The sequence below is a fragment of the Trichoplusia ni genome, chromosome 7, assembly GCF_003590095.1.
Source record: "Trichoplusia ni isolate ovarian cell line Hi5 chromosome 7, tn1, whole genome shotgun sequence".
NCBI lineage: Eukaryota > Metazoa > Arthropoda > Insecta > Lepidoptera > Noctuidae > Trichoplusia > Trichoplusia ni.
Genome location: NC_039484.1, coordinates 4,290,630 through 4,303,344, shown reverse-complemented (window position 1 = coordinate 4,303,344; position 12,715 = coordinate 4,290,630). Strand labels below are relative to the sequence as shown.

Sequence of the window (12,715 nt, the reverse complement as noted above, 5' to 3'; positions counted from 1 at the left end):
GTTTGTATGTTTGGGTGAGGGTACCTTATCAGTCTTAAACGGCAAGATCGATTTCGATAAAATTTGATATGAAAGTAGCTTTTTCCAGTTACAAAAATCTATGCAGATGCAGCTGGGGCAAAAACCTAGGGTTTTTTTTGCCTCCCGTTTAGTAGACTAATACTAATGTATTTTACTTTAATTTAATATGTCGTTAGCTGTGTCACATTACATGTTTACGAAGTGGAAGCTTTTAGAAATGAGTTTGAAATCATTAAGTCTCATTGTTTCTTAATGTGTTTATTAACTTACATCCAAGCATATTGGTTTTGAGGTTCGATATGAATGTTGTTCTTTACTAAAATCTTTAAGATATAATATAGGTTGGAAGGGATATGCGGTCGTTAACTTCGCGAAACTACTTATATATCTAATAACGAAAATAAATGAAAATTTTTGCTATATCGCGGATTTGAAACCACCGGAATAACAATAATTAAAACCAAAATAGTAGACAATAATTGCTATAAAAATAATGACTATTCTCTCAGTTTGAAAAGTGTCTGGAATCATGTCCAGACCCCCTGAACGTTGTTCCAGACACGCGAAACGGGAATGCGTCGAAGTCCCTTCGACCCTGTAGGGTCAACGGTGATATTGTGCATTCTTTTTAAATGCCTACTCAGACCCGTCGTGTTTTGGTGTTTGGTTTTCAATACCTTATCACACATTTTACATCGAGCACTTTTCGAATCACTGCTTTTCAGAAAGTGTATCCAAACGGATGAATAGTTTTTACTTCTCTCAACTTCTGTAAACACTTGTAACTCTGAAACAATGAACCAGTGTTATTATCATTAATATATAATTTAATTAATTTCGCAATAAAATATGCGGCTGAGTGTTGTCGCTAGATGCTCGGCTCGCTGTTATGAGGTAGAGTTGCAAAAAATAAAAAAAAAAACGAAAAGAAATAATTAAAATTGTTATTTTTCTTAACTTTACAATAGACATCCTAAATTTCTTTGATATATAGCTCATCACATTTAAATGCACATTTCAACTTATACTACAACCGACTTAAAATTAGTTTAGTGTCTTTGTAAGTCTTTGTAACTAGTCGTTATCAGCAAACATCTTGAAATAAGACATTTACATATATCACTTGACCCCATAGTGGGTATGTACAGCACGCACGTGAAAAAAGTCCTAATTAACCATGCACCTACCACGCCATCTTTTAATTATTATTGCAGTTGTGAGAGTAAGACAGCGTACTGCCCGGCGTAAGGCGCTCTCTCTCTTCCACAAGTACAAAACGTATGACATCAAGAGGTAGGCTTCACTTATCCTACATAAACATGTTTCCAGGACTTGTTCCTTCCTTATTTAATGACATATTTACACGAATCGGGGTTCTCAATAATAAAGGTTTTTGAAAAGTATAATTCTTTGTAGGTGGGTGACTATGGTCCAGCTTCGCATATATTATGGTGTTCTCAAAAGTTCGGATCGCTGCCTTGCATCCTTTTCTGTGGTGAGAAGAACAAAGCCAAGTCTTGTTCTGATTGAGGTAAGTCACTTGATGGTAGAAAGTGTATCCTGATATTAAAATCTGCTTCGACCCTCGCCTTGAGTAAACGTACTGTATACCTGTAAAAAAGTGATATGAAAGTAAATACAGTTTTTTTTTTGATACCTAAGTGTTTGACCAATTTCTGCTGGAAAATCTTTGTGGAAGACGGTATTTCTTTGCACTTAGAATCAGTGTAACATAATAAAATAATATTCTCATAAAGGTATTCGCATTTATTTTGATTGTTTTAAATATTTACAAATGCGGCAATTACAAAGGCGTTTGGCTCTGAGAGTACTTTTTGGCAAACCCGAAGTACACTAGAATGGCGCAATACTGTAGACCTGGTCACGAACAGACTAGGACTGAACTAACTCAAATAAAACAGTAATTAGTGCTCGTTTGACTAGAAAAAAAACAGGGATTTTTGTTCTCGAATGAGTACAAAGGCTCCCTCAAGTTTCACCGCAACAAAGTCTTCCTCCTACTGCAGAATCGATATAACTTGCCGTCTAAGAATGATATTTTATTTTTATTTATTTACTTTTATTCGTTAAATTCCGTGCAGTCCCGGCTAAGAATAGGACTGTCCCTTATCTTCCCGTGGGTGTCGTAAAAGGCGACTAAGGGATACATTGGCCAAATATGTAGATAATGTGCCAACGGAATCAAGGTCAGAGAAGGAAAACTCGAAAGAAACCCTGTGCCAACCCGTCTAGCCAGCGTGGCACCAGTAGGCTAAATACCTCCATGAAGAACGCACCAGGAACCAGGCCCCTAGTCCCCGGCAGCCCCACTAGTCCTGGCCACGGTAGCAGCCAGATAAACGGTGGGGCAGGGGGTGCTAAGAATCTCCGGCAGACGCCAGGCTACCACCCCAACCGACCACTGGCCCTGGTAACACATAACGTGCGCACTTTGAGGACAGACGAGAAACTGGTTGAACTGGAAGAAGTATTGAGCAAGTTGTGTTGGGACGTAATAGGTTTGTCGGAAATCCGTAGAGAGGGTGAGGATACGATAACCTTACAGTCCGGTCACTTGTTCTACTTCCGGGAAGGAGACAGAAAGTCCCAAGGTGGTGTCGGGTTCATCGTCCACAAGTCTCTCAAGAACAACATTGTGTCCATCGGAAGTGTGTCGAACAGGGTAGCGTACCTTATACTCAGAATATCCAAGCGGTATTCGCTGAAGGTCATACAGGTCTACGCCCCTACAAGTACACATTCTGATGATGAGGTGGAAGCTGTGTATGAGGACGTAAGTAGAGCCATACACAACACCAAAACACAATATACTGTTGTTATGGGAGATTTCAATGCAAGGCTGGGCTGTAGAAGTGATGGTGAATTGAAAGTGGGGCAATTTGGTTATGGGCAGAGGAACTCCAGGGGACAGAGGCTGGCCGACTTTCTGGAAAAAGAAGGACTCTATATGATGAATTCTTTTTTCCAGAAGCCGCCTCACAGGAAATGGACCTGGATGAGTCCCGACGGTTTGACCAAAAATGAGATAGACTTCATCATGAGCAACAAAAAACAGATATTCAATGATGTCTCTGTGATCAATATGGTTAAAACCGGAAGCGATCACCGCATTGTGAGAGGCACATTGAATATCAATGTTCAACTCGAAAGATCGCGTCTGATGAAGTCTACGCTCCGACCGTCTATTGCACATATCGAAAACCCCGAGAACTTTCAACTCGAATTAGCAAATCGCTTCGAATGGCTAGACAGCTGCGCATCGGTGGACGATTTGAATAGCAGGCTGGTAGACACTGTCCGTACGATTGGGGCTAAGTATTTCAAGCCCAACCGTAAAAATAAACCTCAAAAACTATCCGACCACACCCGGAATCTCATGGCTAGTCGACGTTCTATGACGCTCCAAACTTCTGAGGACGCAGAGTCATATAGGCAGCTCAATAGACAGATCTCAAAGTCCTTGCGACGCGATATTCGCTCCTTTAATACGCAGCATATTAAGGAGACGATTGAGCGGAACCAAGGCTCCAAAGTCTTTTCAAGAGACATGTCTATTGGGCAAAGCCAGCTGACGAAGCTGAAGACAGAGGATGGACGCGTAACGTCTGATAAGTCAGAGATACTACGGGAGATAGAGAGGTTCTATGGACAGTTGTATACCTCGGTCTCAGTTGAGCCACCTGGCTCGGAGGGAGACCCAAGAGCCAAGCTAACCCGACACTACACCGAAGACATCCCGGACATCAGCCTGTACGAGATTAGGATAGCTCTCAAGCAGCTTAAAAACAACAAGGCGCCGGGCAAAGATGGAATCACCACGGAGCTTCTGAAAGCGGGCGGATTGCCGGTACTGAAAGTCCTTCAGAAGCTTTTTAGTTCCACCTTGCTCGAGGGCAGAACGCCGGAGGCGTGGAACGGGGGTGTTGTGGTACTTTTCTTCAAGAAAGGTGACAAGACCTTGTTGAAGAACTACAGGCCCATAACACTGCTGAGTCACGTCTATAAGTTGTTTTCGAGAGTTATCACGAATCGTCTTGAACGCAGGCTCGATGACTTCCAGCCTACCGAACAAGCCGGTTTCCGAAAAGGCTATAGTACCATAGACCACATACATACGCTGCGGCAGGTTATACAGAAGACCGAAGAGTATAATCGGCCACTTTGTTTGGCGTTTGTGGACTATGAGAAAGCCTTCGATTCCGTCGAAATTTGGGCAGTCCTTAGGTCTCTCCAGCGGTGCCGTATTGACTATCGGTACGTCGAAGTGTTGAAGTGTTTGTATAGTAACGCCACCATGTCAGTCCGAGTACAGGAGCATTGCACGAAGGAAATCCCTTTAAAAAGAGGAGTACGACAGGGAGATGTCATATCTCCGAAACTGTTCACAGCTGCTCTAGAGGATTCCTTCAAGCTTCTGGAATGGAAAGGACGAGGCATTAATATAAATGGCGAATACATCACTCACCTTCGGTTTGCCGACGACATCGTGGTCATGGCAGAATCGCTGGAAGAACTAGGGCAAATGCTCGGAGACCTCAACAGAGTATCACAACAAGTGGGTCTCAAAATGAACATGGAAAAAACTAAAATTATGTTCAACGTCCATGTTAGACCCACCACAGTCACTGTTGAGAACTGTGCTCTTGAAGTTGTACACGAATACATTTATCTAGGACAGGCAGTCCAGTTAGGTAAGTACAACTTCGAGAGAGAGGTCAGTAGACGGATCCAACTCGGCTGGGCAGCGTTCGGTAAATTGCACAACGTTTTCTCGTCCAAAATACCTCAGTGCCTTAAAACAAAGGTGTACAACCAGTGTGTGTTACCAGTGATGACTTACGGCTCTGAGACGTGGTGCTTCACGAAGGGACTTTTCCACAGGCTCAAAGTCGCTCAGCGAGCTATGGAGAGGGCTATGCTCGGCATTTCTCTGCGGGATCGAATCAGAAATGAGGAGATCCGTAGACGAACGAAAGTCGCCGATATAGCCCGTAGGATTAGCAAGCTGAAGTGGCAATGGGCGGGTCACATAGCGCGAAGATCGGACGGCCGATGGGGCAGAAAAGTTCTGGAGTGGAGACCACGTACCACCAAGCGCAGTGTGGGACGGCCACCTGCCAGATGGACCGACGACCTGGTTAAAACCGCTGGGTTCCGTTGGATGCAGGTGGCAACGAACCGGTCGCGCTGGAGAAATTATGGAGAGGCCTACGTCCAGCAGTGGACTGCTATGGGCTGACATGATGATTCGTTAAATATACAACTACAATATGTAGTGCTCCACAAAACCGGTTTATCGGTTTGTCTGTGGACGAGTCGCAATTTAGTTAAGTTTACACATATATTATAAATATAAAAGTGATACACATAGGTATGTATTTACACATTATTTAACAAGTACTTTTTAAGTCTCCGTTTGAATTTTTGTTTATTTGTTTCTTGTCTGATATCTGCTGGCAAACTGTTCAACAGATATGGTAAGCGTTTCTTTAGTGTTCTGTCGCCGTAATAGTTAGTGATTCTAGGAACGTCAAATTTACCAGCAGACATCAGGCGCGTGTTGTGGCCAGTGTTAACCATTGATAGGTTGTGCTCTTTTTTGCCATGCTGATTTACTAATAGTAGATATTTATGTTTGATACAAATTGGTAATATTTTACGTACTTTCAATAATTGTCGGTAGTCGTCTTTATATCTGTTTTTTTGTCTTTTTTGATACTAATAGTTTAATAAATCTTAAAATAATTGTAATGAGTCTAATTTGTCTATGTAGGTTTTGAATGTTAAGCCATAGCTGTCGAGAGCATAATCCATCACTGATTCCACCAGAGAAAAATAAAGACACCTCAATGTATTAACAGGAACCTTATAGCTTAGAAACCTTATAAGGGTTTGTCAACGTATAATTATTTAATATAGGTGGATGGGTATGGTGTGACCTGTCCTTGACTATTTGATTGTCAATCGTGTAGACAACGGCGGTACATCCTCTCGCATGGTGAGAGGAACACAACCACCTTTTCTTCGTCTGACTTAAGGTAGATTTCTGGAAGTAGTAAGTGTACCCGGACTTCAGGAGTAACTTCGTACCTCGTTTTGAATACACGAACCGTATTTCTGTAAAACATAATTATTGATTTATAGCTTTGGGCTTATTATTAATGAAGTAACTACTGCCACAGCATAAAAACAGGTAAAGTGATGCAAAGGCTGTCCATGCTTAAAGATGCAATAAAAATACCACTACAGAGATACCCTTTTATTTACCATGAGGAACAAAGAAAAGTCCTATAAAACCAGAACAGACCTCCTTTACTATAAAAGAAAAATAATCTTTACTTAGTCGGCATAAGAGGTTTAATTAGTTTCGAAGGGCATCTCACTTAGAGTCAACTATCTTATCCACTCTAACGTCCGGCCCGAATACCTAACCTTGTGTCATAGATCCGACTATTCACCGCCTAGAACCGCGCGGACCTATGCCCGCCGGTCGGTAATAAAAAGCTAAACAAATCGAAACAAAATACATTCTCCCTACAATTTTGTGGCGGCCTCTTGACAATACTGCAGCAGTCGCGCGTCGTCTAAAATGTACCATGATGGCCGCCCGTCTAAGGCTTTTTATACACGGATCAACAATTGTTTATACATTTTTGAATTGGTTAGGATTATAATAAAATAGGGTGATTTTTCTATAATTTAATGAAATATATTTATAAAAATAAGGAAATAAAAAAAATTAAAAAAGGAAAGTACTTATATCTATCAAACAAAAAATAATTTTACAAATTGGTCCAAACTTTCATTTATAATCGGTGATCATACATAAAAAAAGATTCCGACGACAATCTCCTCCTTTTTTGAAGTCGGTTAAATATGATACTCCATAAAACAGCCTTCAATGCATAAATTTACGCTACACTCCAGACACTTCCAAATGGTCCTCGCTGTGACTTTCCGCTGGGCGCACAGCCAACAGCGACCATGCTTGAAACCGTTTCTCACGGGGAAATGACGGTGTTGTACTGTTGGTCCACTACTACTACTACATGCAGAAGTCGGTTTTATTTGTCTTGTCGAAGTCGTCGTTTCAGTTCGTACTGTTAAGAGTCGTGGTTCCGTTGTTAAGTCAATAAGGCTGTGAATTTTAAGTAGATCTTCAGCCAAGGTTGTTCTAAATTGTCTGTGTGATATTTTTGGGTTACAAGATCTATAAATTATAAAACTGTTGAAAATAGCAGTATTAAAAAAGCGAAGGAAAAGTTGTACCAAATTTTGTTTTTTACACGTTCCAAAAGCTGTGCAGACAGGTATTGGTCTTTCCTGTCCACACCTCCCATGGACTTGTTGTAATCTAGAACAACGCTTGGCTTAAAAGTCAGTCTGTTATATTTTTGTCGATTTCCGATTTGAAGATGGTGATATGTCGAGATTAGGCTAACTAAGTTAGCATCGCGCCATACACATATCGACAAATCGGGGGTGTAGCTACACACTACTTCACCTTGTCGTATGTCTGTTTTTGTTACAGTCTTCAATGAATCCGGAACAAATTCCCGATTCAGTCTTAGTGTCCCATAGCAGTCGGTCTTTTGTCGTTTTAGATATCGCGCTAATAATGGACTATTGCAGAAATTGTCCATTATCAACGTATGCCCGCGGTGAAGAAGAGGCTCTACTAGGTCGTAAACTATTTTTGAGGTAGCATTGGTTGGTCGGTCGCTTATTTGGTCAGTCATTTCAGGTTTCTTAGGTCTGCCCTCTAAGTCGTCAGCGTTGGTGTCATCCGCAATCACCGTAGTCACAGCCTTGTTCTCGTCCTTTCCAGTAGAGACAAAAAACTTCCAAAGGTAGCCAGTGGAAGAATCACACAACTCATACGTCTTAACGCCGACTTGAGCAGCCTTAGATGCAATTTTTTGTGCGAATCCAAGCCTACCATGCCACTTTAAAAGTGATTCGTCTATAACTATTTCCTGGGAAGGATAGTATAAAGTCGAAAATTTGTCATTGAAATATTCTCTAACTGGCTGAATTTTGGACAGCTTAGTCATATTTTCTCTAAGATCGTTATTGTCAACGAAATGCATCAATGATTTTAATAGTAAGTATCTGTTGTAGGACATAATTCTACGGAAATATGGCATAGTGCCGAAACCATTAAATGAAAAATATGACTCTTCTTCTGGGAGAGGATATAGACCTTGTAAAATAATCAAAGCGAAAAAACTGTAAATCTCATTCCGATTAGTTGGTGTCCAGCGATACAGTCGTGAAGTTGGAAAAAATTTGCCTAGATCTTTTAGGAGTTTAATTTTTCGATCGGCGTATCTATTAGTCTCAATACAAATTGTGTCTACGAAGTCATTATCTATCATTTTATAAAATATGTCAGTTATACGTGTCAGGTCTGTCACAGTCACAGTCGGTCCTGGGGTTCCGGTAAATGTCTCCCGTTTTCCGTTAAATATATTGCGGTCCTTTGTCCAAGTAAAGTCATAACAGTCCTGAGGTACAAATTCTCTCATAGCAAGATCATTTAGTTGGTCTTCAGCCTCTAAAACAATAATATCTTGGTACGTCAAGTCGGTGTGTATCGCTGGTTCTGTCAATGCAATTCGTGGGACAGCAGTTTGGGGATATGGGCAAACCTCGTCGTCTAAATCCATGTCGCAGTCACTTAAGTCGTCAGTCAGTTTAATCCAGTCTTTCCAGTCTGCCACAGTTTGGTCAAAATTCCTGTAATTAATACCTACAACAAAAAAATAATAATAATATAATGTGTTTGGCGCTCTTCCATATCCGTGCATTCAACGAATTAATTGATTTAAAAAAAAATGAATTCAGAGTACCAATGCAAGGTCGGTGTTTGCTCGTTGAGGGCGCCATTGAGATTTCGACCTCGTTCTTCACTGTCGTACCTAAAGCATAACGTTAGACTATTAATAACAGTGTACGAGTTTCAACATAACCAACAACTACCATTGAACTACACTTAGGTGTTAAAGAATAAAAAATATCTACTTAACGAAACAAAGTTTTAATTTATTGAAATATGAAAGTTTCAGATGAAATATACACAAAAAGGGAAACGTCAGCGATTTCCAAAACAGCTAATTAAACGATCAATCATCATCTGAATGAGCTGTGTCGATGTCTGTCTTTTTATGGGGCGTTTTGGACATCAATGCCCTATTTATGGCTGTGCTCAATATTCCTGGATCACTATCCAAGAAACTGGGAGAATTGGGTACAGCATCGACATCTGGTGTAACAACACGCGGGAAATCTGCCTGCTAACTAACCGAACCCTGCTACTAGAAGGTCTTCTATAACAAAACAGAGAAGATTATAACAATAGGTTAACTCAACATATTTACTATATTGACCAGAGACATTAACTTACGAATTTCGTCATCTGCTACATTTAACAGAGGTAATTGTCGAATGTCCTTTGTAACAAAGAAACAATATTAAAAGATTATCCCGAGGTACGCACCTAATAAAACATTTACTTACGTATGTCGGCGTCGGCTACAATTACGTTGTCTTGTACGTGCTCATTGAGCGGCAAAAGTTAAATATCGTCTGCGAAAAACAAACAATATTATAATATGAAAACACACGACGAAACCAAGCAGTATCAAATATTGTGAACAAGTTTTCTCGTTTGTGGATACCGGACCATCCATGTGAAAAAACCTAAAGAACACATTGATATTACTTATGAATCCTCTATCATTTCAATATATTATTTTAACTAAAAACGTATATGAGTATGTTTATTAGAAACAAATCACTATATTTCAACTGAACAGCACGCATATAAATTGTAAACAAGACAAAAAGCCGTTATGAATTGCAAAGGTATCACCGTTTTTGTAACAACAATATTTTGAAGTACAAATTTAAGTCGAATTCGTGGGTTAATCTTTCTTTATCTCAATATTATCAGATAGTATAGATCCTAAACTTTAATGTGATGTATAATAATTAAACACCAATAAGTAAAAACAAACGAAATACTTACGACATAATAGCTGCTGCTCCGAAACACTCACACGACAAACACGGTTGGGCGTTGACTAAAGTTGAACTTTTTTTTCAAATAACTAATCATTCTCTATTATTTGGTCAAGTCCACTATTTCATAGATAACGATTTTCAACAAGCATAATGTCCATTTAATTCTGCATTTTAATACTAGATGACAATATTCACAACGTATCCTTTTGGATACCATAGTTTCCACGGACGTGCAAGTGTAATTTCTTTGATCGAAATCCATAAAGAAGTACCGGACTCATAACGATAGACCCATCGAAGTGTTTATACCTCCTTTATACTGAAAAGTACTACTGAGAAGTAGGACGAAGAATATTTGTAAGGTACCACAAGCGACAAGAGAGCACTGCTCGCAATAAGAATTTGAGTAACAAAAAAGTACCAGGAAAGATTTATTTCTTTATTATTTTAGTATAAATACGGCATTTATTCATTAATTATGTAATGTTAAACATGATTATCTATTGAATAATTTTCTTAAATTATTGCATTATCTACAACAACATCACGACTAAAATATTGATTTTAATAATCATCCATCTATGAGGTATATTTACGAGCTTTCTTCCTTCTTTTAAATGATTTTCAGTCTTAGGATATTCATGAGGAATTTGTAAAATATTACTTTCGTATGCGAAGATTAAAACCGCAGCATGTAGAGCCCAATGGTTGGCGTCGCAAGGATTTGGCTAATCATACGGCTAAAATTCAATTCATGCTATTGTCTACAACGATTTTAAGGTATAGAAGATTAGAAAGGTTTTTTCTCCAACCAATTGACTTTAGGCGCATGGTCATGGTCCAGTTTGGCGTATATTATGACGTTATCCACCGTATGTATAACAGCTCTGCAGCGTTTTGTGGAGTTCGTAGAGCACAGCCACCTTGTCTTCTGGTTATTTAACTCTTGTTGGCGATAGAAAGAATATCCATTTAACAGTAACAGAGTGCTTCCTCGTTTTGAGTATACGAATCTTGGAGAGTCTGGAAAATGATGAGTCATTAAATGATGATGACCAAGTTTCTTTCTTTTTGAAAAGACTCCCGACCTAAGGAACATACTCCTCGTGTCATGGCGGTTTACAAACATTAAGTCACGTGCACAAAGACACCCAGACTTAGTTTAGGCATTTGTGGGGATCGAACCCGCGGTACGTCGCGCTCACTAGGTTTGGCGTGGTGACCTCATCCAGCCAAATCTGAAGGCAAAAATCCAAGGCACACTTAAATGAAGAGAGACTAGGACAGAGTAAAACAGAGTTTAAATATACTTTATTTATTGATAACCCAAACCAGCAATATTAGCAATAAATATAATAAAGTAACAATAAAAGTGCACTAAAACTATCTAAACTGCAGAAGGCAAAGCAAGACAATAAATGAATTCTAGTCCTCATATAATAATCGTAAATACGCTGACACATCCAGGTTTACGTTTAGCAGGAAAGAGAGATGTTCAAATCATGTTCAACCCAGAAGTTACTGAATTTTCAATTCGGTGTCAGAACTGGCGTTACCATGACTCAACCAATATTAATTTTTATAAAGACATAATCAAGCGTGCAAAAGAAAAACTGAAATAAATATAAAAAAAGAGTGCGTGTAAAAATTCAATATTTTTGCTATTTTTTCCAAAACTTTTGATTTGATATTTTTAAACCATTTATTACAAATCAAAAATAAAAAAAAAGCGTTTAGTACATAAACGTGACGAGATATTGCCGTAACGGACTTCCGTTGCAATGCCGGCCAATTACCTCATAGTCGCGCCTAAAGAAGTTTTACTTCAATAAACACATAATTACTATAAAAAAAAATCACTATTAAAAATAAACCAAAGAAAGCAGACATTAAAATGCAATACAAATATTATAACAAAAAGAAAACTTAAAAGCAGACAGGTTCAATCAGGAGTCATGGGTTTGAGTCCATAGGTCCAAGTTCCTCTTGAGGTATCAGAGGTATTATTGTTCAATTGTATTATTTTCTTTAATCGCAAGTAATATCCGCTTCGCAGCACTTTCTTCGCATCAAATATAAATTAAAATATTAACTAGATAAACTACATAATATTTCTCACTCCCAATTTGTCCTTAAACTGACTTTTCAAGAACATTTTGTGTTCCAAATGTGTTACGGGTATTGCCTTGGTGGGTATTTCTTTTTGCGGATGGTTGTGGTCATGGTTAACTTTAATGATGGTGTCATCTCTGGTATGCACGACCTCCTTGCAGCCGCCTGCCTTCTGCTGCTGTCAGATCCACCTCCCCCAGTAGTTACATAACAATCGAGTATCCTGTTCCCGCGTAGCGATAGTATGTTATCGTAGTTATCAGGTCCTGTAAAGTTAATGTGGTTAGTGAGCAAAACTTTGGTGAATTAAAGTAGACAATAAACTTGAGGTAATCTTCTGTGTCTTTTGACCCAATTTTTTGGTTTTTGACTCTTGAAATTCTTCGATCAGAAAACACGTTGTCAAATTCTAAAATTGCGTCGTTTGGGATGATAGGGATGACTCAAATACAAAAAACATTTAAGCAAGCATATAATAATATAGTTATAACTTTGGCCAACACAATACAATTTTTTCGATTAATTACAATCATGA

The 12,715-nt window shown here is 39.1% G+C and overlaps 1 protein-coding gene and 1 long non-coding RNA gene across 2 annotated transcripts; both read right to left on the bottom strand.

Moving 5' to 3' along the window:
- Positions 1-263: 263 nt before the first annotated feature.
- On the bottom strand, positions 264-6,726 carry LOC113495947. The gene is made up of 2 exons (XR_003400768.1): positions 5,982-6,726; positions 264-1,632 (listed from the first exon to the last, which is right to left on the bottom strand). It is a non-coding gene; the product is annotated as an uncharacterized LOC113495947 (long non-coding RNA).
- A 453-nt stretch (positions 6,727-7,179) lies between these two features.
- Positions 7,180-9,909, bottom strand: LOC113496143 (piggyBac transposable element-derived protein 4-like). The gene is made up of 2 exons (XM_026875268.1): positions 8,895-9,909; positions 7,180-8,794 (listed from the first exon to the last, which is right to left on the bottom strand). Exons 1-2 carry the CDS (start codon positions 8,929-8,931, stop codon positions 7,260-7,262), a joined length of 1,572 nt encoding a protein of 523 aa, XP_026731069.1. The 5' UTR covers positions 8,932-9,909; the 3' UTR covers positions 7,180-7,259.
- Positions 9,910-12,715: the final 2,806 nt, after the last annotated feature.

Coding starts and splice junctions, on each gene's coding strand:
- LOC113496143 (XM_026875268.1), bottom strand. CDS start 8,931: ATGGCGCCCTCAACGAGCAAACACCGACCTTGCATTG. Junction 8,795..8,894: donor CAAACACCGACCTTGCATTG/GTACTCTGAATT, acceptor TTTTTGTTGTAG/GTATTAATTACAGGAATTTT.